The sequence below is a fragment of the Acinonyx jubatus genome, chromosome E2 (genome assembly GCF_027475565.1).
Source record: "Acinonyx jubatus isolate Ajub_Pintada_27869175 chromosome E2, VMU_Ajub_asm_v1.0, whole genome shotgun sequence".
Taxonomy (NCBI): domain Eukaryota; kingdom Metazoa; phylum Chordata; class Mammalia; order Carnivora; family Felidae; genus Acinonyx; species Acinonyx jubatus.
The window spans coordinates 54,790,192-54,817,937 of record NC_069396.1 but is presented as its reverse complement, the minus strand read 5'-3'; the positions used below and the strand labels follow the sequence as shown (position 1 = coordinate 54,817,937).

General features: G+C 49.5%; 1 protein-coding gene across 1 annotated transcript in view; it reads right to left on the bottom strand.

Moving 5' to 3' along the window:
* Positions 1-5,169: 5,169 nt before the first annotated feature.
* PPP2R1A (protein phosphatase 2 scaffold subunit Aalpha) overlaps positions 5,170-27,746 on the bottom strand; it is a 37,349-nt gene continuing 14,772 nt past the window's right edge. The window contains exons 3-15 of the mRNA XM_015070046.3: positions 25,733-25,833; positions 21,459-21,691; positions 20,388-20,535; positions 20,130-20,285; positions 18,057-18,171; positions 17,879-17,949; positions 17,306-17,440; positions 10,597-10,770; positions 10,257-10,317; positions 9,501-9,655; positions 8,378-8,520; positions 5,794-5,885; positions 5,170-5,640 (exon numbers count right to left, since the gene is read on the bottom strand). Of these exons, the coding sequence (XP_014925532.1) occupies positions 5,624-5,640; positions 5,794-5,885; positions 8,378-8,520; positions 9,501-9,655; positions 10,257-10,317; positions 10,597-10,770; positions 17,306-17,440; positions 17,879-17,949; positions 18,057-18,171; positions 20,130-20,285; positions 20,388-20,535; positions 21,459-21,691; positions 25,733-25,833 (1,601 nt within the window). The 3' untranslated portion in view covers positions 5,170-5,623. The remainder of the gene's footprint in view (positions 5,641-5,793; positions 5,886-8,377; positions 8,521-9,500; positions 9,656-10,256; positions 10,318-10,596; positions 10,771-17,305; positions 17,441-17,878; positions 17,950-18,056; positions 18,172-20,129; positions 20,286-20,387; positions 20,536-21,458; positions 21,692-25,732; positions 25,834-27,746) is intronic.

The window sequence follows — 27,746 nt, the reverse complement described above, 5'->3', positions numbered from 1 at the left end:
AGCAAAATAAAAGGTCAACAGAAAAATCAGTTGCATTTCTATATACTAGCAATGAACAATCTGAAAAGATTACAAAAACAATTTCATTTATGAGCATAAAAAAAATAAAATAAGGAATTAACCTTATTTAATTAAGGTGAAAGATTTCTACAATGAAAACTACTAAACATTTCTGAAAGAAATTAAAGACCTAAATAAATGAAATGTATTCCCTGTTCATGGAATGGAAGACTTACTATTGCTAAAATGTCACTATGACCCAAAGCCATCTACAGATTCAATGCAATCCCTATCAAAACCTCAATGACGTTTTTTGCAGAAAAAGAAAAACCCATCCCAAACTTCATATGGAATCTCAAGGGCCCCTAAAAACCAAAACAAAGAACAAAGCTGGACTCACTTTCCTGATTTGAAAACAAGGCTACTGTAATCAAAATATCATGGTACTGGCATTTATGGTCAAATGATTTTTGAGTGCCAAGACCATTCAACAAATGGTACTAGGAAAACTGAATACCCACAGGCAAAAAAAAAAAAAAAAAAAAGTTGGATCCCTACTTAACGCCATATACAAAAAATTAACTCAACATGAAACAAAGACCTAAATGTAAGAGCTAAAACTGTAAAACTCTTAGGAGAGAACATAGGTCAAAACCTTCATGACATTAGATTTGGCAATGATTTCTTAGAAATGACACCAAAGGTACAAGTAAAACAATCCTACAATATTCAGCCTCTTATGTCTGGCTGCTTTCACCTGACAGGTTTCCAAAATTCACCCATGTTGTAGCATGCATCAATACTTTCATTCATTCTATGGCTGACTCATATCCATTATATGGACACACTACATTTCATTTGTCCATTCATCAGTTGATGGACATTTGGGTGGTTTCCACATTCGGGCTATTGTCAAGAATGTTGTTACCAAAAATTGCGTATAAGTTCTTGTAAGGACGTACGTTTTCAATTCTCTTGAGTATATACCTAGGAGTGGAATGAGTGGGCAAAATGGTAACTCTGTGGGACCAACACATTGTTTTCCAAAGTGACTATACCATTTACATTCCCATCAGCAGTATATGAGGAGTCCAGTATCTCATCCTTACCAACATTTATCTGCCAATGTACAGATATACAAATTATTCTTGTGTATCTATCTTGCATACTGCAATCTTACTGAACTTGTTTATTAGACTCTTTTTTTTTTTAGTGGATTTCTTAGGATTTCCTATAGAAGGTCATATCATCTGCAAATACAGTTCTACTTCTTCTTTTCCAATCTGCATGCCTTTTTATTTTTCTTGCCTAATTACTCTGAGCTGTTATCACAAGGTTGAAAAGAAGTGGCAAGAGTGGGTATTTTTGTCTTGTTCATGATCTTATGTGGTAAGCATCCAGTCTTTCACCATTACATTAGTTGCAGGTTTTTGTAGATACCTTTTATCAGGTTAAGGAAGTTCCCTTCTATTTCATTTGTTGAGTGTTTTTATTATGACAGCATGTTGGATTTTGCCAAATGTTTTTTCAGCATCAATGATCACATGGTTTTTATCTTTTATTGATTTTTCTGATGTTAAATTAACATTGCATGACTGGGATAAATTTCATTTGATCATGGTGCCTAATCCTGTGTACTGATGGATTTGGGTTGCTAGTATTTAGTAGAGGTTTTTCATATCTATGTTCATGAAGGATATTGGTCTGTAGTTTTCTTCTGGTGTTGTTGTCTGGTTTTAGTATCAAGGTAACGTTGGCTTCAAAATGAGTTGGGAAGTACTATTACTTTTGTGAAGAGTTTGTGAAAAATTGGTATTAATGCTTTAAATGTTTTGGTAGAATTTACTCAAGCCATCTGGGCCTGGACTTTTGTGGATACTCTTGATTACCCATCAAATGCATTCCATATATTCCTGATATAGAGATTTCTGCTGTGATGTATATTCTACGTAAGAGGAACAAAAGCTCTGAAGTTAGGCTTTGTTTAGACTATAGTAGTTCAGGAGAGATCAGGTTTTGCCCCCAATAACTCATTAAAAATCTTACCGTGGATTTCTAGATTTTGCATTATGGTTAAGAGACCAGGACCCTATTTCCTATAGTGCCAGCCATGCTCTGCTTCTTCTCGCCTAGCTTATAGGGCCAGCTTTCCTCCTTGGTTAGGACCTAAAAGGATCTTGGGCTACTAGAAGAAATTAAGGCCCTTTTTCTTCTGGGAGAGATTTGTGGAGCTCTGATCTGGTATGTCCATAAGAGCCCACATCAGACACCCGAAACACTCTGGGTCTGTTTCGTCGTCATCTGAAAAACACAGCTGCACAGAGAAGGACTAAAGGGAGTGGTTGGAGCAGGGATTTCCTTAGACAGGAGGGCCGATGACAAGGCACATGCTGAGGCTTTAAATTTTGATTAGATCTGAGAACAGGATGGGGACAGGGCCTTCCTTCCAGCTTCATCTTGTGTAACTTCCCTGTGCGTTTGAAAAGCAGAAGTGGCCTCAAGTCTACCTCCTCAATCTGCTCTCCTCAGCCACAGCCCCCGCTGAGGCCCTGCCCTTGCCCCCTAGGACCATCATCCCAGCCTCCTCTCTGGCCCCCTGGCCTCATTTGACCCCAGAAGGATCTCTCCTAAATCTTGCTGGATCTTGTCCCTCAGGGTCACAATCAATCCCTTCACTGTATTTGAGGGCTCTTCAAAATCTGCCCCCACATAGTTCTCCCCAGTGCCACTCCCCACTTGTTTTCCCACTCTCCACACTGAATTACTTCTGTTTCCTGAGGAGTGAGGAGGGAAAGCTTTCCAGGTAGAGATTCGTGTTACGCGCAAAGGGTTGGCGATGTTGAAGCGCGTGTAGCTTTGCAGGAACCGGGACGGTTTCTCAGAGAAGAGCAGGTGGTCTCAGAAGGCTTGAACCCTGGTTGCCAAGATGACTGCATCCTTCCCTTTACTCCCAGATCCAAGTGTTACCCAGTCTCAATCTGTCCCCTTGAGAAGCTTTGCTTCCCTTTTTACCCACAACCTCCCCAACTGCACAGTACCTGCTCCAGCTCAAAACTCCTCTCTTGCTTAGACCATATCCTCCAGGTCCTCCCACCGCCTTTAATTCTGATGCTGTCACTCCTTTACCAAAATCCCTGTGGCTGCTTTCAGCTTCCAGGATAAAGTATACATCTTCGGCTTTCTCTAAATGCTCTATGCTCTCTGCCATCAGCCTCACCTTATGCTGTTATGCCTCCACCCGCCTCTAACAGAGCTAAGATGGAACTCGAAGTTTCTCTCTGGACCATGTGTCGGAGACTATTACTGGCAGCCCCCAGTGAACCATACCCTCCAGGTTTTCACATCTTGCGAGGTCCCTCCCCACAGACTCTGAGCTTCACCATGTGACTTGTTTTGGTCTGTGATGCGAGCAGAGGTTTGAAAGCGAGTAAACTGGGACTCGTTCTCTTGGAAGCTGCTTTGGAACCATAAGCCATCAGATAAAGAGGTCCAGCCACCCTGGAGAGGTCACGGTGCTGTAACAGGTCTCGGATGAGGTGGTACTCCCAGACACGGGAGTGACAAACTCATCCTGAACATTCCAACTCCAGCAGATACCATATGGAGGAAGCTTCCAACTGACCTGAGCCCAGACTGCAGAATGATGAGGAATACATTTTCATTGTTTTCAATCACCAAGTTTTGCAGGTGTGTTGTTATACAGTAAAATACAGATGAAACACCACGCAGCATCCATCTGAATGTTCTTTCAACAATTAGTGGTAGACTGCCTACTGAACTTGAACGTTCATCATGCTGAAAGTGACCACACTGCCCCACCCCCAACTTCATCAATTCTTCACTCAGTCAGTCCTTCAAATATTTATACCCCAGGAAAGGTACATTTGTGTTGGGTGCAGGGTGAGGCCTGAATGTAAGCCACAGACCCTTCCCTTATGAAACCAACGTAAGTCAAAAACGGGAGGAACGGTTTCCTTCACCCTCATCCCCCAGGGCGCAGTTGGGCCTAACAGTAGGGACTCAGTAACACGAGGGCTGAGCTGGTGAAATTACTTTGCTACCCAGTGCCAATTTCCCGTCCACCCTGCTGAGCAAAATTTCACTCAGTATCGCGTCCTCTGTGAAACCTTACACGTACCACCATCCACTAAGTCTCCTGTTCCTCTCTCCGGGGCTCTTTGGCCCCTGCATCAGTTAGAATTTGGTGACCTGCAAGTGACGAAACCCCAAATGAACAGTGAGTCAAACAGTTTAACTCCCCCAAGTAACCCACACTGGTGTGGGCTGTCACAGCATCAGGGACCCAGGCTCCTCTTATCTTGTTCTGCTACCTTGCTGGGCTTACTGGCCCGAGATGGCTGCTCCCACTCCAGTCATCTGATCTATAGTCTAAAATGCAGGAAGGAGGAAAAGCAGTGGGTGCATAGCTCCTCCTGGGGAACATTTCCTAGAAGCTGCACACACCGCTTCTGTTCACATGTTATTGGGCAGAATTTAGTCACAATGCCACTTCGAATGTCAAGAGACCTGGAAAATGCCTTGAATCCAGGCAGACGTGCCCAGCTACAAAGCAGAGTGTCTCTATTAGTGAAGAAATGGGAAGAACTGGTATTGAGGGACAACGGGCTCCATCCCGCCGGTACCCTTCCCATTCATTCCCTGTGACGGCCCTGGGGCTTCCTCAGCAGCAGGGCCTGACCCACAGGGGGCTCTCCAGCAAGGCATAGCTTCTCACGTGCTACGCGCGGTTACCCACTTGACATGTATGAACTTATTTAGTCTTCACACTGCAATCTCGACTCTACCGTTTTCCCCATTTTACAAAGTTACAAAACTGAGTTTGGGGAAACTGGGTAACCTACTCAATCAAGGTCACACAGCCATTTCTAAAAGAACTGGGATCTGGACCCAGGCAGTCTGGCTCCAAGGCACCTGCTATGAACCACCACATACTTGGCTGATGTCTGTGAGACTAAGCTGCAGCCAGGCCTCTGCTGGCCAGAGACACCTCATGGACCCTCTCTACCCTGCAGGCCAGCTACACTCCTGGTGGTTCCCCAGAGAAATCCCAAGCCCAATAATTAGGTCTTCCCCAAAGAGAGTGGGAGAAAGCATGGCCTTGGTGTGGCACCCCTCCTCCATGCTAGTGACTAAAACCAGAGGACCAGCTATTTCTAGACCTTTATTTCTCTGTGAAAAGGGAAAAAAGGAACAAAATAAAAACGGCACAGTCAACACACAAAAAAACCACTGAGTGGGGTGGGGAAAGGAAGGGAGGAAGGGAGGAAGGGAGAAAGGAGGTGGAGAAGATGGGGTAGGGGGTCCCCATTACAGCAGCTGGAGCCAGTGACCCTGGACACTCACATCTCTGCGGATGGAAGTGGCCCCTTCCTCCCAGGGTCACTGCCCTGTCCCACCTTGTGCTCCCCGAGCCCCTCAGGAGGTGGACAGCAAGAAGTCGGATTCCCAGGCTGGGGAGAGGAAGAACCGTGATGAGGGAAGGGGCCTGGGGTCAGACCATGCACAGGGAGTGACAGCCAAAGGCCCCCCACCGTCTCCCTGAGGGAGGGACTTGGGGGGGGAGGGTGAACACCAGAGGCCGGCGTTGGCTCCTCTTCCAGCATCAGGCGAGAGACAGAACTGGGGGAACAGGAACAGGAGGGAGTCAGAACCACAGCTAGCCCTCTGCCCCCAACTGCTCTGCATCTCTCCCTCCCAGGAGCTGCTGTTCTCAGGCCTAGGCTCGTCCTTGTACACCACCCTCCCGCCGGGGTGTCTGAGTTCACGCCTTACCAGTTAGAGCCTCCTGGGCGAAGTACTTGACATCCACATCCTGGTCCTGGGTCAGCTTCTCTAGGATGGGCTTGACTTCACTCTGCAGTGTGCTGGAAGGAGAAAGGAAAGGCGAGGGAAAGGGTGAGGCAACCTAGGCTGGGGATGTGAGGGAGGCAGAGGGTTTCTGGGCAAGGAGGGGTTCAGATACAGACACACACGTGTGCCCAGAGATGAAATGACTTTGCAGGTTGGAAGTCTAACAAACTAGGACAGAGGTCTTGGGGGTCCAGAACAGACAAAGGGAGGTCAGTCAGTCTGGGAAAGTGGGGCAGAGAATCACAGGACCCACAAATCTCAGAGGCTCAGCAAATGGATGTCTTTATTTAACATATTTACTGAGGCCTACTATGCATTAGGTGTGAGCAGAGTGGTAAATCCAACACCTGAGCCTTGCCCGTGGCAAGGGCTTGGGCGAGGAGGAAGACACAGACCAAACTGACGATAATTAACAGAGACATATCAAGTGCTGAAGGAGAAGTACCTGGCCCAACAGGAGCCAAGGGGGAGGTATGTACTCTCCAGTAAGGGCCCGTGGGAAATGCACCCACACGGCAAGTCAAGTGTTTGGGGAAATGAAGGCATGTCCCCTTCCAGTTAACAGAACCGTTCCTTTGCCCCACACAACTACCATTCTCTCTTCTATCATCTAGATGTGTTTTGCCTATTTTGGAACTTGACAGAAGTGGAATCACACAGGCTGTTTCCCTGGGTCCGTCTGGCTTCTCACTCAACATGACACTGGTGAGAATCACCTGTGTTAAGTAGAGCAGACGTCTTCATTGCTCAATACAGTCTTGCACAGTATGAACAAACCACGAGTTTATCCACTGCACTGCCAGTGGGCACTTGAGAGTGTTTCCATTCCATGGCTAATATGAATAAAGCTACCACGAACGTCCTTTTGCTACAAATAAGCACTCGTTTCTCCAGGAATGGACGTGCTGTGCTGGCTCACAGTGTACTTACACTTAGCTCCACTAGATTCTACCAGTTTTCAGAGTGACTGCACCTATATGCCACTCACGGCCTCACCTGCTGTGTATGAGAGTTCCAGCCGATCTACAAACGCCAAATGACCCTGAATTTTTTTCAGGTTAAGCCATTCTGGGGTGTATGTTCATTTGCAGTTTCCTGATAGCTGATGATGTTGAGCACCCTGTCACATGTTAATGGCTACAAGGAGATCTTCTTTCAGAAGTGCATCTTCAAGTCGGTTTTGCCCATATCTTTCTTGGGGGTTTGTCTTCTTGATTAGTAGGAAAGTAGTCTGGATGAGTCCATCCTTAGTCAGAAATAGGTATTACCCCCAATCCTCCCAATCAGTGGCTTGCCATTTTACTCTCATAATGTGTTTTTTTTCTTTTTTTTGAGAGAGAGGGGGCATGGGCAGTGGGGGAGGGGGAGGGGGAGAGGGAGAAGGAGAGACTCTTAGGCAGGTTCCACACCCAGCGCAGAGCCCGACATGGAACTGGATCTCACGACCCTGAGATCATGACCTGAGCCAAAGTCAACATTTGGACGCTTAACCAACTGAGCCACCCAGGGGCCCCTCATAATGTTCTCTTTCAGTGAAGTTCTTTTCAATCAAGGAGAACTCACCAACCTTTTCCCCTGGTGAGCTATTTAACAAATCTGAGCAATTTAATAAATCTGTTAAGTCTTAAAGATCTTGTCCCAAATTTTCTTCTAAAATCTTTTTTATTTTTCTGATTATGGTCGATTATCTCTAATTCGCTTACACACTGAAGTGGGAACCCGCCCCCCGCCCCCCCATGCATATCCAACTGACTGGGCTGTCTATGAAAATACCTACATTTCACTCCTCAACTGCAGTAGCACCTACTGTTATATACACACAGGTCTGTTTCTGTGCCCTTGATTCTGGGTCATTGGACTACATTATTGTGCCAACACCTCACTTTTTAATTACCATGGTATCATAAGTCTTGGTATCTGGTATTAGAAGTCTTTCAACTTTTTTCTTTTTTGGGACTACTTTTGCTACTCCAGATCTTTTCGTTTCTGTTAATTCCAGAATCAACTTATCAATTTTTCAATAAAGAACCTGCTAAGATTGATTGAGATTATACTGAATCTATACATAAATTTGGGGAACAATTCCATCCAAGAATATTGAGTGAATCTTTAATTTCTCAAAGCAATGTTCTATAGTTTTCACTAAAAATGTTCTACATCTTTTATTAAATTTATTCCTTGGTATCTGATGGGTTTGATGCAATAATAATACACATACACACACATTCATAAATAATTAAAACTTGCTAATTTCATTTTCTTCCCTGTTGCTACCAGTATATACACAACTGCCATCCTACTGCCTCCCTCCCACTATGAGGTGGGCCATGGGAATTCTCATTCCACATCTGAGGAAACTAAGACCTTGGGAAGATGAAGAGACCGGCCAGGCTTACACAGCAAGAGCCACGCTGGGTCTCCAACCCTACGCTCCAACTTCAAAGGTCAAAGATTAAGATGCCTAGAATCAGCCCCGCCGGTGTGTGAAGGAGGGTCCAGACCTCACCTGTTGTCCAGGATAGGCCCTATCTTCTGTAGGGACTTGGCCACATTGAAGCGGACATTGGCGACAGGATCCCCAGCCATACGCAGAACTGTAGGCAGCATGTGCTTGGTGGTAATGTCCTGTCCACAGACCTCAGACAGCACCTGGGGGCGGTGAGTGACAGAGAGGTGACTATACAAAGCTCATGGCTAACTCCCATTTCCTCCTTCCTCTGACCAGGCCACCTCAGTGATCATCACGCCTGAGGGTGTTGCTGAGCAACATGGCCTCTGAGCCCAGGTTCACTCACTCTGGAACAGTTTATTCTCCTGAAGCTGCCATCTCTACTAACGCCCTCCTAACACCTTAATACCACTGGCTCCCTATCCTGGAAACCCTCAGCTCAGACTGTCCTGGTCCCATCTCCCCATCCTCAGACTTCCCTTTATCTTCTGGGGATGGGCCTGGATTCCTAACCCCAGGATGCTTTCCTTAGTGTGATGGTTTCCAAAGTGAGATGTGGGAAGAAATCATCAGAACACTCAGTTATATTTATATGTTGTTAAATTCTATCTTTTAATTTCTAGCTATGTGGATGGTTTATTTAAGTGACTAGAAAGGAGCCCTTGCTCCACATAACACAACTGTTCTAAGCCCTGTGCGTGTATGGCCAGATTAATCTTTACAACCTCCTGAGTAAGGTATTGTGATTAACAGGATGAGTGCTTTATTGGTAAGAAAACTGAAACACCGAGCAGTTGGGAAATGTCCCAAGGCCTATGACTAATCTATAGCAGAACGAGAATGAATGAGTAGGTCTGACTCTAGAGCTTGCACACATAAACAATGTATCATATGTAAATATACACATATACTTTATAGACAACAAGAGGGATGCTCCGAAAGGTTTGGCAGTCACTGCTCAGCAGGCCAAACCTCCCCAGTCCCGGGTTTCCCCCATGCAGGTCCCTACCCCTGGCCTGTAGTTCCCCAGGGACCCATCCCTGCCCTCCTCCCCGCCCCCAACTCTACCACGTCCCCACTCCCGAGCCAGATGTCTTCCTAAGGACCCCGGCCATCCCTCCTCTCCCAGGTACTCTCAGTTCCCTGGGGGACAGGCCAGCGGGCAGGTGGGGGCACTCACATTGATGCAGAAGAGTGTAGTCATGCGGTGCAGGTAGTTGGGGTCCCCAGACATGGCTAAGACCTTGGGGATGATAGTGGCATGGGCCCACTCCTTCCCAAACTTCTCCACCAGCTTCTTCAGGTTGCTGGTGGCCGCCTCACGGATGGCATAGACTGCAAAAGGGTGGGGATTCAGAAGGTGAAGGGCTGAGCGGGCAGGGAGCAGTCCCTCGCTACTGCTGACCAGGCAGCCCTGGGTGCCGGGCTGCAGGTGAAGCAAAGCCTGTGCTACTTGCTAAAGTGCGGTTTCTTTTCGTGCAGTATCTTCCCAACAGCTCCAAGACACAGCTTCCACTACTGACCTTTTTACAGATGGGTAAACTGATATGCCTAAGCAAATTATTTAGTAACTAATACTTGGAATGGCAGTGAAACAAACACTTTTACCTCAGTGAAAACAATGAGCAGTTCTCACCCGTTTCACAGAGGAGTGTGCTCGAGTTTCCACAGTCAGGGGCAGGATTCCAGCCCGAGTCACCTGCCCAGCCGCCCTGGCACTCTCTACACTGTACCAGGCCAGGCCGCCCCTGGGTGATCTGCTCTGTTTCCCTTCCCACCCTGCCCTTATCCAGGATTCTAAAAAGGGAGCTGGTCCACATAAGCGGCAGATGGCCTGGGGCAGTGACTCCACACCCCTGACTGCAAGCCCCAGTCAATGCCGAGTCCATCCTTCCTGGAGCACCAACATCCTCCCCCACCTGCCGGAGGGACTCACCATGATCCACAAGCCATGCCATGCACAAGGAGTTGAGCTTCTCATCAAAAAACTCTACCCCCTGCAGGAGAAAAAAAGAGAAGGAATCAAAGGAGACTGGGGAGTTTCCAGCGATACACAGGGAAACACACCCACCCAAACACATCAGATACTCCTCAGCTTCCCCTCGGGGACTCCCTTCCCTTCTCTGTTCTAACGGAAGTCTCTTCACCTTTACAGCCCCATTTCCCATGCCCCTTCCTCCTACTCCCCAGACAGCCCTCGGGGGGCCTTGGTGACACTGTGAGAGCCCTAGACACGCTGAACACAACAAGGCCTGACTCCAGGCCGCCTCACTCACCAGCTGTCCGGCTAGCAGGGGCATATACTCGATGATGGCCAGCCGCACCCGCCACTTGGCATCTTCGGCCAGCTCCACGATGGCGGGCAGCAGGGACTGGGACAGCTGTCGGATGCCAATGACCTCGTTCACGCAGTCCAGGTTGGAGATAATGTTCAGCCTCACCTCCGGGCACTGAGGGGAGGATGGGGGTCTAAGAGGATGCACCTGGCCCAGAAGACAGCTCACAGAGCTGCACAGCATCAACTCCCTAGAAGCCACACCACCTCCTGAGGGCCTGCTACTGCCCTGTCCAGCTCCTCTTCAGCAAGCACATTACGTGAGCAGCTTTTTGAATCTCACCACAGAGCATAAGAGATGCTTAGCTGTTCTGAAGAACTGGCACCAATTACTGCAAAAATATGGTGCTCAGGAAAGAACAGACATGATAACATTCCCATTCTGCTGTGTGGCAGCTGTGAGCCCGGCAGCAAAGGACAGGGCCTCCCTGGATACTAATCTGTGACAGGGAAACATACATCTTGCCTCGAGGGTGGTTGAGACCATTAAAGTGCCTGCTGGTGTCTGATCCACAAGAGGCGTGATGTGCGGGAGCTCATTAGTATCACTTCTATGACTTCTATTCTTCCCGCTAGTCTTTGTAAGGAGTAAGTCTCATGTAAGGAGTAAGTCTCATTCATCCTTATGTCTCCAGGACCCGGCAGAGTCTCTGGCCCTTAGCAGGCACTCAATACACTTCTGCTGAAGGAATGCACTTTCAGCTGCCTGTTGACTACCGATATTATGAGCGCTGACTTACTATATAAGTACATGCACATATATATTATAAGATACACAGACACAAACACATGTACCCCACCTACTTCCCTAAAGGAGGAGAACAACTTAAAAGAAAAGGCACATAAACACAGTTACTGTTAATCAAAAGAGAAGCAAAAATGAACTACTTAGACTTCATCGAGACAAAAGTCTGCACAGCAAAGTTAACAGTCAACAAAACTAAAAGGCAGCCTGTAGAATGAGAGAAGATATTTGCAAATGATATATCAGATAAAGGGTTAGGATCCAAAATCTATTAAGAACTTATCAAGCCCAAAACCCAAAGAACAAATAATCCAGTGAAGAAATGGGCAGAAGACATGAAGAGACACTTTTCTAAAGAAGACATCCAGGTGGCCAATAGACACACAAAAAGATGCTCAACACCACTCATCATCAGGGAAATACAAATCAAAACCACGATGAGATACCACCTCACACCTGTCAGAATGGCTCACATTAACAACATAAGAAACAGATGTTGGCGAGGATGCGGAAAAAAGGGAACCCTCTCGCACTGTTGGTGGAAATGCAAGCTGGTGCAGCCACTGTGGAGAACAGTATGGAGGTTCCTCAAAAAGTTACAAATAGAACTACCCCATGACCCAGCAATTGCACTACTAGGTATTTATCCAAAGTATACAAAAATACAGATTCGAAGGGGTGTATGCACCCCGATGTTCACAGCAACATTGTCAACAATAGCCAAAGTATGGAAAGAGCTCAAATGTCCATTAACTGATGGAAGGATAAAGAAGATGTGGCATATAAATATAGATGGAATATTACTTGGCCATGAAAAAGAATGAAATCTGGCCATTTGCAACAATGTGGATGGAGCTAGAGTGTATTATGCTAAGTGAAAGAAGTTAGTCAAGAGAAAGACAAATACCGTACCATTTCACTTATATGTGGAATTTAAGAAACAAAACAGACGGGGGTGCCGGGATGACTCAGTTGGTTAAATGTCCAACTTTGGCTCAGGTCATTATCTCACGGTTTGTGAGTTCGAGCTCCATGTCAGGCTCTGGGCTGACAGCTCACAGCCTGGAGCCGGCTACAGATTGTGTCTCCTTGTCTCTCTGCCCCTCCCCACCTCATGCTGTCTCTCTCTCTCTCTCTCTCTCTCAAAAATAAACAAACGTTACAAAAAATTAAAAAAACAAAAACAAAGATGAACATATGGGAGGGGAGAAAGAGAGGGAAACAAACCATGAGAGACTCAAACTGAGGGTTGATGGAAAGAGGCCGGTGGGGGGATGGGCACCTGTGATGAGCACCAGGTGCCGTATGCAAGTGACGAATCACTGCATTCTATTCCTGAAACTAATATTGCATTATATGTTAACTAACTAGAATTTATATAGAAATTTGAAAAGAAAAAAAATTTGCAAATTTAAAAAACAAAAACAAAAAACAGAAGCCCTACTAGAACCTTGTTCCAAATCGTATGTTCCCAGATGGCAAACGTCACAAGTAGTTCTTTGTAACCTGAACCAAGTAAGAAACGAATCAATGAACCAAGTAAACAAGTACACAGTGCCATAATGGGTTTAACTCCGCAGATCCAGGTCAATCCAGATCCAATTAGGCATGTTCCAAACAAGGGTTGGGCCCCTGACCAGCTCCTGGGAGAATATCCTGTCTGATGAGAGCGTCTTTGTGGTCACCTGGGAAGCTTGGGCCATGCCGGACAGACAACTCTAACAACATGACTTACAGGGAGGGCCGTGGGCCATGAGGTACCAACTTGACCTCTGGAGGGGCTGGATACAGAGTAACTGAGGTCAGCCATGCAGGCAGCTCCATTCCTTGGCTATCTGACCAACCCCTCTATAAAATCCCTGGAAACCAAGGCTCAGTGAACTTCCTTGGTTGGCAACACGCGGTCACACATCATTTGTGGGAGATTTAAGTGCCGTCCATAGGGCTGCAAGGAGAGGACATCTGGGGGCTCGTGCCGGGTCTCCTGTGCACCTGCTCCCTCACTGACTTTATCCATTCACTTTGATCAGCAGCAACCACAAGTGTGACAGCTCTTCTGGGCAGAGGGCTGTTCTAGCCTATCGCTGACCCTGAGCACGGAGGTGGGGACGTAGATGCAGCAGCCGTGACATCTGGGGGCTCGTGCCGGGTCTCCTGTGCACCTGCTCCCTCACTGACTTTATCCATTCACTTTGATCAACAGCAACCACAAGTGTGACAGCTCTTCTGGGCAGAGGGCTGTTCTAGCCTATCACTGACCCTGAGCACAGAGGTGGGGACGTAGATGCAGCAGCCGTGACATCTGGAGGCTCATGCCGGGTCTCCTGTGCACCTGCTCCCTCACTGACTTTATCCATTCACTTTGATCAACAGCAACCACAAGTGTGACAGCTCTTCTGGGCAGAGGGCTGTTCTAGCCTATCGCTGACCCTGAGCACGGAGGTGGGGACGTAGATGCAGCAGCCGTGACGGGTACGGCCACTACTGTGAGGACAGCATGGCTTGGCCGGCACCTCCAGAGGAGAATCCCCGGAGGCCCTGCCTACGAGCACATCTTTTCTTTATCAAACACTGTAAGGTCTCATTTAGGAACAGAAGACAGCCAGTTTCCGGCTGGCCAGTCCAACGGCTAAAGAACTCTCAGAACCAACACCATTTCCCTCCCTACAAGGTATTAATTCAGTTCTTTCTAGAGCCAAGGATGCTGAGGAAGGGAGGAACTATTCCAGTGCTGTCCACCCTGCTGGTGTCCTTTTTCTGTGACAGTTGTTTAAAAGCCTGAACTTACATGAGAGACTATACCTGTTCTTCTTTCTTTTCCTAAGAAAGATTCCTGGAGCGGGAGCTGCCTTGTCTGCCATCCTAACCCCAGGTTAGAAAAGTGCGTTAGTGTAGACGTGCATGAGTCACAATCTACTCCAGGGGAAAGTAATGAGGATGATTCAAGTCAACTGAGCGGACCAAGATGCAGTCAGAGTCAGGGCTGGGAAGGGAGAGGAGAGAGCCTTGTGCATTTCCCCACTTGGAATGAAGGCATCTGTAATACCCAAAAGACAGGGAAATTTCTTCTTTGAATAAGTTGAAAACTAACTGGATTGACGGCTCATTTGAATAAAAGACATTAGAAATGCATATAAAACCACTGTGATGGCCTTCCTGCACTGAGCGGAGACCCATGTGAGGAGTCTGGCCTCAGTTTTCAAACACGATGAAAAATTAGGGGAGTTAGCACTTATCCAGGGATGTGAACGGAAATGTCCCGACAGTGAATGGGCCGATTTCCTTTCTCCGAAGGTTAGCCATACACAATTCTAAAGATGGAAAAATATGGTGTGTGCCTACTTGGGAGTCTCACCTCTGGAGACAAGGAAGAAATGGGCCCCCAACAAAGCACACCGTCTAACTGGATTTGGGCTCTGCAGCAGCACAGGAGCCGAGCTAAGCCTCCTCTGTCAACAGGCTTCCTTCCCCCGGCTGCCACGTCATTCCCTGATGTGGAGCACCTGCCATCTCAGAAAGCCCAGAAGAACTCCGGGCCACAGCTCAAGAGCAACCCTCACTGGGGCATCTGAAAAGGTCAGGTACAATTCTGAGACTCCGTGTCAGCCAGAGACCAGAGACAAGAGAGGCCTTTCTCAGATGAAGGCTTTCCCACAGACACCACTTACCCTCAGGGATGGCAAAAAACTATTTCCTTGTTAAAACACAAGCAAACAAAAGAACAAGGCGTAGAAATGAACCAATAAACCAAGTGAGTGTGTGCAGTGAAGGGTTAACTCAGCAGGCCTGGACTGTACAGGGCTAGCGCCTGCCCGGCTCCTGGGAGGTCATCTCTGAGCCCCTGCTGCACAAGCCAGTGTCCTGAACACAAGAGAAGATACAAATACGATGGCTTAAACCACTTAAAAACCTCTGTTTAGGCATACCCAGGAAAAGGCCCTTTTTATTTGGGTAAGTTTATAAATCTTATCAAGTATGAAATGTAAAGTTTACAGGTCTAGAATTGAAATTCCAGATGCAAGCCAGATGAGTATCGCACACCAAGAAAGCCACGATGGGTCAGGGCACTTGGGTGGTTCAGCTGGTTTTAAGAGTCTGACTCAGTCTCAGCTCAGGCCATGATCTCACAGTTCGTGGGTTTGAGCCCCATGTCGGTCTGTTAGTGCAGAGTCTGCTTGGGATTCTCATTCATGCTCGATCTCTCCCTCTCAAAATTAAATAAATATTTTTAAAAAATACAAAGGAAAAAGACAAAGAAAACCATGATGGGTCTTGTCTTCTTTGCAAGAGAAGCTGCCCTGGGGCGCACTACGGCTGCGGGAACAGAACCATCACGTAGCACTTGCTGAAGGCGAAGCCGGTGCAGAAACTGGCCCTAGCTGTGGCACTGCTGTAGCACATGTGGGCTCACCTTCACACGCGAGCTGAATGTGGAGTTCCCTTTGATGCCAGGAAGCAAAATGCTCCTCGAGACCCTGGTGAGGTGTTAAAAGGACACAGAAGCCAACGCTCACCAGCCAACCTGTCTCCACTTAAGCATCAGAAGCAAATACAAACTATATGTGTGACAAGCTATAACTACAAAAAGCATGCTTATAAAAGAAAACGTGTGTGTGAAGCACTTCACTTAGGTCATAAAATTTGAGTCATTATAAAAATGAATTCTGGTTTGAACTGTAACAAGTGACACAAATAAATGATCAACAGTAAGATTATTAAGCTTTTCTTTAGCAGGTGCACAGTCTTCAACACAAGATTTGCTGAATTTGTAATGTGCACAAATTTGATTTGTAATTCTGGGGCTGAGAGATTATCCCATCATAGCGGAATTTAGTAACGTGATATTTTGGGGGAGTAGCAGGGGACTGAAACCTGATGCGACTTCCTAGCACTGCGTGTGCTGGGGGAAGGGCGGGGAGGGCAGGAGAGAGGGAGACGGAGGCCTCCGGCAACGAGGAAGTCACAAAGCGCTTAAGAGTCTCACCGTCTGCCCGGTCACCACCATGACAGGAACCAGGGAGCCTGCAGACCACCCCCCTCCACATAGACCTTCCCCATCTCTGTAGCCACACCTCCTCTCCCACCAGCCTGGTCTCCCTGCACCTCTTCTGGCCTCCATGCTGCAATCTTTCTTTGACAGTAGCCTCAGGGTTCCTTTCTGGCACCCACATCTGTGATGCCCATAGTTCAAGTCCAAACTCCTTCCCTGGCTGTCGCCCCACAACCTGTCTAGCCCCCGCCTGGCACTCTCATCTTCTGTACTCCAGCCCAAATGATTGGCAAGGTGGGGTCAAATGACTGGCTCTGGCCAGTGGGGCGTGGAACAGACTGGTGGGTGCCCTCTTACAAGGACCACACATTTCCTGTTGTCTAATACCTTCTGCCTTCATCCTGGCTGGGGATGGTGAAGATTGGAGCAGCTGCCTCAGACCCAGAGAGTGTGGAGGTCAGCAGAGGTAACCCCTCATATAGGACCCACCTAGCTCTGAACTGTTGTAAGAAAATTATCTTACATAAGCCACTGTATTTGGCGGTCTTTATTACGGCACCTTTGCCTAAATCCTAAAAGACATGAACTTATCACAGCACCTATGCGATCATGGGATTGCCCATCTCCCTCTCTCCACTGTCAGTCTCTGAAGGTCTCTGGGGAGTGAAACTGTCTTAGTCTCTTTTGGTGTCTCTGATCCCCAGAGAAAGAATTAGCACAGAGCAAGGGTGTGCAAAACATTGCCTAATAAGTGAATGAGTGAACACACACTCCGTTGTGCCCACCAATATCCAACTCATTCGGGACCTGGGTGTCTGTTGAGATTCTAGGAGATTCCAGACCAATCTAGGAAAGCAGCTGACCCACCTGTCACCTCTGCCAATACAGAGCTCAGAGCCTTCCCGGCACCATTACCTCATCCTTCAGCTGAGCCAGGAAGAGGGGCAAGAGGTGCTCAATGGTATTGTCTTTGCCCAGGATGGGGGAGAGGCCCATGATGACGGAGGCCAAGGCTGACTTCACGTGTTGGTTGGCATCTGACACCAGCTCCTGGGGGGGGACAGGGAAAGGGGAGCCACAGGATCAGGACAACCCCCGCGGCAGCAAATGGCTAAGCAGACTCCCACTTCCTAAGAGGCCTGAGCCATGGCCTGCTTTTGCCCATCTCCCGCATGGAGCAGGGACGGTTTAGGGCACAAAGGTACACGGCAGTTTCTTACCTGTCCCACCTGCTTAGAGTTCCATGTTCCCAGTAGCCTCCACCCAATCCCAAGGCTCTTGGGACTTTTGAGAGGAAGCACTCCCACCTCCAAGCTCGGCCCCAAGCTTCAGATTCTGCCTGCACTCAGGAAACCCAACTGCTTCCAACCCAAGTCTGCCTGGCCCCAGAAGGCTGGGGACTATCTGCGTCTGGATGTCCATAAAGCCCCATCTCCATCCCTTTAGCAGACTCAGATCTCCCCTAATCCTCCCACCAAACTCCATTACCTTGATGCAGGGTAGTATCTGTGTCATGATCACATTCTCCCGACAGTCGGCTGAGAGATTTTCACAGAATTCTGTGGAAGAAGAAGGGAGGCAGAAGAAGGTGAAACCTGACATCTGGTTCTACCTCAAACCCCTCAGACACCCATCCATTTGCTGTGTTCTGGTCGCCAGCACCAACCTTTGACCTTGTGGGAGGCTGCGGCCCTCACCTCGGCCTCACAGTCTTTCATCAGGTTCTGGAAGGCGGGGACCAGGTCTGTCTTGGTGATCTCAGGCCCCACTGCTTTCTGGAGCTGCAGACAGAAAGCAGGGGCTGTGAGACAGCTGGGCAGGTACTCTGGGCAATTGAGACCAGAATCAAAGTTCAAGGCACCAGAAGTGAGGGTAAGAGTGCGCCCTTAGAATCACTGCTGAGATCTAATCCCAGCACCACAGGGTGAGCCGGGCCGTCTCCAAGCCTCTCTGAACCCGTTTCCTTAAAAGCAAAATGAGGGCCACAAGACTACCTATCACATAGTGTTACTGTCTGCATTAAGAATGGTAACACATCTCTACCACTCAAGCTATTTGGGGTGGGGTTTTCTCCCCCCACCAAAAAACATTCCAATCATGTGATGGCTCTTGCTTTTTAATTTATATTCATCTGTATTTTTCAAATTACAAAATGAATTATTTTTCTAATGAAAATAAATGTATACACATTAAGGGGGAAGAAGGCCTGCTAGGCCCTGCCTATGCCCTGACTCTTGAAGCCCTAGGAGGAAGCAGGACAGTTCATGACCAAAAGAGGGACAGACAAAAACTCTGAAGGGCCTAATGCTACCTGGAACAAATGTTGCCTCTTCTCCACGTAACAGGTATTTACTGAGGACCTCTTGCAGGCCGAGCGCTGCTCAAACAGTGTTAAGATCCCTGCCTTTGCTGAGCTTGTATCTAAAACCCAGTGTGATCCAGTCCATGCTGTCCAGAAGCCAAGGACAGAATTGTTTTTAACCATGGTGCTGAGCCTCCAGGGTGCGGCCACATGCTAACATTTTCACGGGGAACATGGATGGTCCCGGGAAATGTTATCCAGAGGCTCCCAGTCCTTCCACAAACACACTTACAGGAACAGGGAGCCATGGGGTGGAGTGCACCCAAGGTCAGACCCTGAGCCTCTCTCTGGCTTTCCCTCACACTGGGCCCCCAAGAGTGAGCCCCAAATGCTGCCCCTTGCACTGGCTCTGGCCTCCCAGGGCCCTGTGTGCATGCTGTCCTTTTGCTGGGACACAGTTCCTATCCCAGCTCCCACCCACCCATCTTCTAGAACCAGCTGCAGCACCACCTCCTATTCTCAGTGCCTCATGCGTGTCTGTCGGCCTGGGCACCGTTTCCCTCTACCTCAGTAGACCTTTCCCTTCAGACTGCCTGCCCCGTGGAGGCCAGGAATGTGAATTCACTGGATCCCCAGCACCCAGAAAAGAGCTGGTGGTCAACAAACATGATGGTGGGAAAAGCAAACTTGGGTCTCCATGGAAAGAGCACTGTCCTCAGAGTCAGAGACACTGGATATTGTCCCTGTTCTGTCTGCCCAGTGGGGTCATTCTGACCCAAGTTTTGAGCTGTTCTATGGGCTGAAGTGTCCTAACCCCTCACTATCTCAGAAAGTTGACTGCATTTGAAGACAGGATTTTTAAAGAGGTTATTAAGGTGGCCCTAATCCAAAATTACGAGAATCCTTATAAGAGGTTAGGACACAGGCATGCACGACGGGAAGACCATGCAAAGACACAGGAAAAGACCATCTACAAGCCGAGGAAAGAAGCCTCAGATTAACCACCCCAGAGGACACCTTGATTTCAAACCTCCGGCACCCAGGAACAGTGAGGGAATAAAGTACTGCCCTGCCTGTGGTACTTTGTTATGGCAGCCCCCAAAACTAATACAGGCTATGCCTTCCCTTTTTAAAAGGACAGAGTTCAATTAGGTCGAGTACACAGGTACTACCGTTTCTCTGCTCTTATGGCTCTCTGCAGAACCTGAACTTGGCTTCAGAATCCTTCCCAACACAGCACTTCAAGTTGCCAGTATTACTCAACCGGGTTGGCCATGTGAAAGGAGACCCAGCCAGATGATCAGAGATCTTCCTGCTCAAATACCCGATGACTCCATTGGATTTAACTAAAACCCCAGCTCCTGTATGTGGCCCCGCTCCTTCCCCTCTGAGGGCCTCAGTTTCCCCATCTATGAGACGTCAACAGTCCCCACTCACCTCTGTGAACTTGTCGGCCACCATGTACCGGACACGCCAGGACTTGTCCTCAGCAGCCTGGCGCAGGGTGGGCATCACCAGGGCCTCCAGATCCTCCTGGGGCAGGAGCTGGGCGATGTTCACACACGCCTCTACCGCCAGCAGCCGCACCGAGTCCTGGGGAGAGGATTGGAGCAGGGAGAGGGAGGCAGAGGCCCGTTAGCTCTGGGATTCCTTGTAGACACGGTTTGGAGGGGGAGGAGGCTGGGGAGCACCCACCTGCTCGTCAGAGGCCAGGTTGGAAAACATGGGGATGATCTCACTCTTGACGTTGTCCAGCTCCAGCACCTTGGCAAACTCCCCCAGCTTGGAGGCTGCGGCCCGCCGCACCATGGGGGTGTCATCTGAGCACAGGTTCCGGAAGTACCTGGGGGTTGGAAACGGGGCTCAGGAGGAGGAATCCCTAGATCTCACAGCAGTATACAGTGAAAACAGCAGCTGACTTTGCCTGCATGATCCCGGGCAAGTCAGGACCCCTCTCCCGAGTGTTCCCAGGCCTACAAAGTGGAGCTGACGGCGATACTTCCTACCACACAGGGTGATAAGAAGTTTAAATGATAATGTGGGTGAAAGCAGAGCAGTCAGTCTGCACATAGTTAAGTTCCAGTGCATGGAAGGTGATTATATCATTATGACCATATAAAGCTGTTGAGCTAAGAGGCTGGTCAGGGGCCCCTCAAAGGTTTTACTTTTCAGGAGCGACTGCTCCAATTAGAGATGCATGGGGGAAGCATACACACGTGTACACACACACACACACACACACACACACACACACACACAAACACACACACGAAGCACGTGTGGCTAGCTGTAAATCAGTATGCTGTCATGTAAGAGCTCAGGGCCTGAGCTTGCTCAAGGACAGGAACACATAGTAATGGGAGATTTTAATCCAATTAGAAGCATTTTTGTGAACTGTTCCAGGAGAGTCTTACATACAAGAAATTCTCTGGGGTATCAAGACTAAGGGAGGAGGGTGGAGGAGGCAGCCAAACTGAGCCAGCGTATGTGTGAGGGCTCTGGACCTAGGGCAGGCAAAGACAGCATCACACAGCACGGGTGGAGTGCTTCTATGAGTCAGATTCCATTCTAAGCACTTTGTACGTGGTAATTCTTGTAAATCCTTACACACCCAACGGGAGGAAGGAGCTCTCATTTCTTCATTTCCTAAGTGAGCATGAGGCTGTGTCCGGACCGGGCCTGGGGACACCAGCTCTCAGGGGCGGGTGGGGGAGGGGGGCTGAGCTGACAGAAGGGGTCCACGCTAAGGGCGAGGCTGGGACTCACTGTCGAAGTTCTGCCTTGACGGCGCTGGACACACGGGGGTAGCAGACAGAGAAGAGGCCACACGCTGAGGTGCGGGAGGTGAACCAGTCACCACCCGCCAGCCGCTTCACCAGCGGCACGAAGTGGGCCTCGAGGTCAGAGGGCGAGTGTTCATGTGAGATGGCCCGCAAAGACTCCACCGCTTTGTCCCGCACCACTGTCTCCTCCACCGTGGCCAGCGACTCCAGGGGCGGCTGTGGCAGAGAGTACAAGGTCACTGCAGGGTCCCTCCCCACCGCCCCAGCCTCAAGCCCCGCCTCATGCCGCTCGCGCATCTCCTCCAAGGCCCTTGAGGCTTCGGTGAAAGCCACAGACCTCACATTTATACCCATCACTTTCTGAGCAGGTGGCCATAGTTGTCATTAGCTCTCAAAGTGCAGGGATAGTCACGGATGTTGACTGAACGTCTATCTGCTGGGTGTCCTAAACAGGGCCATTGCATCGCACAACTTAGGATGGGGGGAGGGGACAATGCTGGCTCTAACTCACTGAAGCCTATGAAGTAGGTCCCATGACTGTCTTCATTTTACAGAAGAGGAAACTGAGGCACTGACAAGCTAAATCACTTACCCATGCTAGTGCTAGCTACAAGCCAGGACCCAAACCGGGCCACCAGGCTCCTGAGCTTACACAGACAGAAAGTAGAAAGCACGGCTGTGGTTTCTGTTAGACGACTGCCCCCAGCAGCTCACATCACTGGGAACCTGGGCCCGGGGACCATAAAGCCTGGAGGGGGCAAGCTCCTTTAGGGATGTCTGACTGGCTCATCCCTATGTCCCCAGAGCCCAGCAGAGCTCCTCGGATAGGGTGGGAACTTGGCAATTACTGACCAGATGAAGGGAGACTTAAGTGACTCTAGTCTGTGCAGATAAAGGTGTGGAGGCCTGCAGTTTAAAGTCCAGTGTACTTGGACACATGTCAAAGTCAGGAAGACATCATAAATGGAAATGCCTCCAGGGCCCGGGAAGGCAACAGAATGAAATAAGGAGCAAAGATGATGGGCGGGAGGAGGGAAAGCGGCAGAGCTGGGGAGGGCGGCTTCATCAACTAGCTTGGCAGGAAAACACAGCTGGTAAAAGCATATCTATTGTTCTCCAAAAGCAGCCGAAAGGGCCAGGTGTTTATACGTCAAACATCTCATTCAACACATGGTACCCCACGGATGAATCTTGAAGACCTTCTGCCTAGCAAAACAGGGCAGTCAGAAAAGGCCATGTGTTGTAGGATTCCTTTATATGCAGACCCTAGAGTCACCAGATTCATAGAGACAGAAAGTACAAAGGAGCGTCCCAGGGGCAGGGGAAGAGGGGACATGGGGAGATGCTGGTTAATGGGGACAATTTCGGTTTTGGAAGAGGACAGATGGTGGTGATGGCTGCACCACAATGTGAATATATTCCATGCCACAAAACTGTACAGTTAAAAATGGCTAAATTTGTAAATTTCATATATATTCTACCACAATAAAAACAAAAATTTAAAAATCTCATTTACGAAGACTGGCAATGATTCAAAAGGAAAATGTAATGCTGTTCCAGCCTGGGGGGCACCAGTCTGTGGCCTCTGTCATAAAGCCAGGCTATCGCAGGGTTTCTGGTTCTGGACCAGCTCAGAGCGTGGCTGAAGGTGGTATCACTGGGCCGCTTCAGGGGCTGGGTTCCTCTTATCCTGGTTTTCTTGCTCCCCGCCGGCTGGCACATGGGAGGTCCTCAATCAGTATTTGCCGGGTTCAGTATTTACCTCAATCAGTATTTACCTGTTCCACTCAGAGAAAAACCTGTCACTAGAACAGAGGCCTGGGGACCAAGGCCAGGCGGTTCGTATGTCATGCAAGGGTCTCTGCCCAGTGGGTTGCCAAAGGCAGTGGTTGTCACAGCGAGGTCTGGACCACCCACAACAGGATCACTCAGGAGGCCTAGCCCAGCACAGGCCGTAAGAATATCAGACCATAAGAATATCCTGGGGCCCAGGAAGGTGTGGTTAGGAAACTCAGACAATGTTTTCCCATGATGAGCTGTACCGCGGGGCCTCTCTACAAAGTAGAGAGGGTGGAGCTCTCAAATCCAGAGAACATGCAGGGGAAGGGAGAGGTGTGAATCTCCTAAAATCACTGTACTTTTATGAGAGGGTCTAGAGTTTTCATCGGATTTTCAAAGGGACCCATAAATCCAAAAGGGTTAAGAGTTGATGATACAGAATCAATCCTCGTGCTATAACTACACGGGTCCCTATGAAATTAATTCCATTTCACCTCTGCAGAGAATAAGGGCTCGGACACACCTCTGGGTTCCCAGGACCCATTGCTGGTACTCATGTTTGTGGAATGAACAAACTGCACAACAGCCATTTTCCATCGCTCTTTAATTGTCAAAATCCAGACTCACTGCCACCTCCTCCAGGAGGACTTCCTGGACAGCTCCCCCACCCCATCTGAAACAGGTTAGGTGCCTCCTCTGGGCTCTAAGCTCCCCCAGCTTCCCTCTTGTGCAGCTCCAGTCAGCCTGTGGAGCAACCGAGAGCCCTTGGAGGGTAGCAGAGAGGAGTGGCAATGGTTAAGAGGCAGGGGCCTAGGTTCAAATCCTGACTCTGTCTCTTCTCAGCTCAGGCAATCCACCTAACCAGACCTGGAGCCTCAGTTTCCTCATCTGTGAACTGGGGCTAGCACCAGCGTGCATCTCCTAGGGTCGCTAGGGGAGGTGACAGGTGACTGTGCAGAAGGCACCTGCAGGCACCAAGGAGCACCAGCATTTGGACCTGACTGGCCTTTGCTGGTGCTTGGGGGTTCTGAGTGCTCCGCGGCCCAGGGCCCTGAGGACGTGCCTGCCAGCTCATGTGAACACCAGAACAGCAGCCCCAGAGGACATGTGACTCTCCCCCAGAAGAAGTATGGGATGACCCTGACATGGCAGGGAAAGAACCTCAGGGTTCCAGCCCTGCTCCCCAGTGGGGAGGCCCATGCCAGATGAGGGCCCTGGGCCCCTTGTTGAAGCTATGCGGTGCGTGTTTTCTGCTCCTAAGTCCTCAGAGACGCTGCTGAAAGCTATACATTCCTCTCCTCAGAAAAACTGCCAGGGGTTGCAGAAACTTCCGTGGAATTCAAGGGACTCCTTTTAGGCTGGTCCCCAGACCTCCTCATGTTCCTGTTAAACGACCCTAATCTATGCAAAATGTATGAAATGACTTCATTTGCATACAATTTTCTGTATGTACATACACGTAAATTATACACGTACACACAGACGAAAGCTGACAGACCAAAATTTAATGACAATTATCAAATTTCTTCAGACGTACCTCTCCTTGGAAGAAAAATTACTGCATCTGCTCAAATCCCAAACTCCCCAGTTTTAAGAAGTGTCATTATTGCATACACTACTAAAAGGAAGAAAGGCTAATAAAAAATTTAAGACATCATTAAGGGCAGATGCCCAAGTATACAACTGTGTCTTTACGAACCATGACAGACAGAATTCCTAGGGGTGGGGTGGAGGTGGGGGCAGCAGTGGCCCAGGGCTCTGAGGGGTGGTGGGAACCAAAGGACTGGGAACCCCCAAGGCTCCTCCCTCCCGGGTCACAGGACCAGAGTCCTCCCTTCTCTTCTCACAAACAGCAGTTACTATTAGTATCTAAACCCCTTCTGTGTCCCCAGATGCCACCAAGCACGGGGGTGCTCACGCAGGTTCCTGGAATCCCAGTTCAGCCACTTAACACCCGTGAGGCCTTGGCCAAGATGCTTAACCTCTTGGCGTGCCCAGTGGCTCATCTACAAAAAGGGAACTGTCCCTACCCCAAAGGGTGGACATCACCTCAGGACACCATAATGACACTGACAGTGAACACCTGATAGTACTTACCACATGCCAAGGGCTTAAATCAATTATAAAGACAGGTTTTAAGGACTCCCATTTGATAGATAAAGTATAACGCAGAGAGGTTAAGTAACTCTTACAAGTCACACAGCAAATAAGCGGCAGAACTCAGATTGTCTCCAAGGGTGGGGCCTGCCACTGCTCAGGCAAGTGTCCAGCTAACAGTAAGGCAAACAAGTACGTTTTGGGTACTGCTGACTTAAATGCCATTACTGACTTACTGCATTAAAGAGAATGTCCAAAGCCTGCCTGTTCCTAGAAGGTGGCCCCCGGCCTCTGCTGTATTCTTCCCACCCTGCTCCTGCCAGGGCCACGGGTCTGATCCCAAGGGGAGGGCAAGGGGACCACCCTGCCTCCCAGACTCACCAGCAGGCAGTGCACGTACTCGGGGCCTCCCACCAGAGTGGTGAAGGTGCCCAGCTGTTCCGCCAGGGCCAAGAGGACCTCATCCTCATCGTAGATGGTGTCTGTGGAACCAAGACAGACTCCGTTACAGTCCCGCCCCAAGTCTGACCCCAGCGCCTCAGTGACCCAAGCTGGGAACAAACAGGCTCCGTTCTGCATCCTCAAACCGTCAGCACTCAGTTTCCCCACTTTCCACCTGGGCTGGTGCGGACACTGGAGCACAGGCTTGGGTCAGGGGACAGAGCACCCAAGTCCCGCTTCTGTCATTTACGAGGTGAGGGACCCTGGGGAAGTGAGACCACTCTGCGAGCCCATTACTACCCCTGTAAGATGGTGCTAGCCCACCTCTCACCACGAGTCAATGAGGAGCAAACAAGACCATGCAACCAGAGCGCAGAACCCGAGACATGGGGGCTTCTCGCTTCGGTCCAGATTCTATCCTCAGCACTGCCCTCTCTGCCAAGAGCTCATCTTTCTCTTGAGCCTGAGAAATTCTTCTCTGTCCTTCAAGACTCAGTTCAGCTACTATTTCTTGGGAGCTTTCTTGACCAGACCAGGGCACGTCCCTTCTCCACACTCCCCCCCAACTTCAAGCCACCTTGATCAGAGTCCTTATGTTAAAGGTCTAGGACTGGCTCCTCTCCGTACCCCAGTTTCTGCCAGAGACGAGCACTGCAGGAGCTCAGCCCAGGTTTGCTGAGAGGACAGATGACCGTGTGAAGACAGAGCTGCTGTGTCCTCACGTTCAACCCAAAGACCTTTGTCCTCAACTGCTGACCTCTGTGGCAGAAGACGTTTTCGGCAGGAACTGCTCACCTCTGTGACAGAAGAAGCTAATACCCCTGGCACCTATGCTAGCATTTCGACTTCCTGAGATTCAGCCAAGCATACAGCAACCCAGCCAGACATCTTGAGGTTCCCGCGCGGCTGGCACGCCAAGTGACCATGCTCGGGCCAACGGGGTGTGAGACGAGTGGTCAGTTCCACTCCGGGTCGCTTCCTCATCTCCTCCCTCTCTGCTCACGGCGCTCTGTCATCACATGCTCATCTTGTGCTGGGTTCTCTGCTCTACTGCTGGCTGGGGGGCGAGGGGGTGGTGGTGGTAAGTCACCTCACCTCTGAGCCTGTCTTCTCACCCCCACACCCCAGCAGAGCTGTTGTGAGACCCAAGTGAAGAGGCGCTTTCTTCGAGGAGCTCAGCACAGGGCCTGGCCCGAGTCAGGACTTCCGTAAATGCAGGCCAGAGTGGCTCCGGGCCCACCAGGCGCTCGGGTCCTTCCCAACCCCAGTTTCCCAAGCCCTACCTGTACACAGTTAACCTCACCCTCCCCATTTCCTCTATCTCCTTGTGCATTTCCACGGCCTTAACTCACGTTCAACTCAGTCTGCAGTCCAGACTCCTCGCCTTCCTGAAAGTCAAATCTGCAGAACTGCCAGCACCTCACATTTTCACCGTCCCTAGCTCCACAGAACTGCTTTCCCAGCCTCCCTGCTCTCCTGGCCTCAAAGGCATAGGGCCGCCTCCTCCCGCCTGACACAGACCTGCCAACCCTCCACCTCAGGGTCACTCTGACCTCACCCTCCTTGCTGGGTGACTGCAACTGCTTCCTAACTGGTTTTTCTGCTCCTGCCCTGGCCCCCAAACTGCTCAGGCTCCTCCCAGAATCCTGAGTGATCCTTCAAATCACCACATTCTCCTGCCTCAATCTTCCAATGGTTTCTGAGACGTGAATTAAAATCTAGACTCCATATATCATATATCCGGCATGGCTGGACTCAAACCCAGGTCCCGCCAACTCCTTTACCCACTTTATTACAGTGCCGTGCCACACGCCATACTCCCCATGCCCCAACCTGGCCCTGTCTCAGCGTCCAAGAGCTTTCAAGTCTCGCCCACCATTTGCCCATGGAAGCCACCTGGGTCGGGTCATCTGCTCAGCATCACGTGTTAAATCCTCACGTGGCGTTCCCAGGC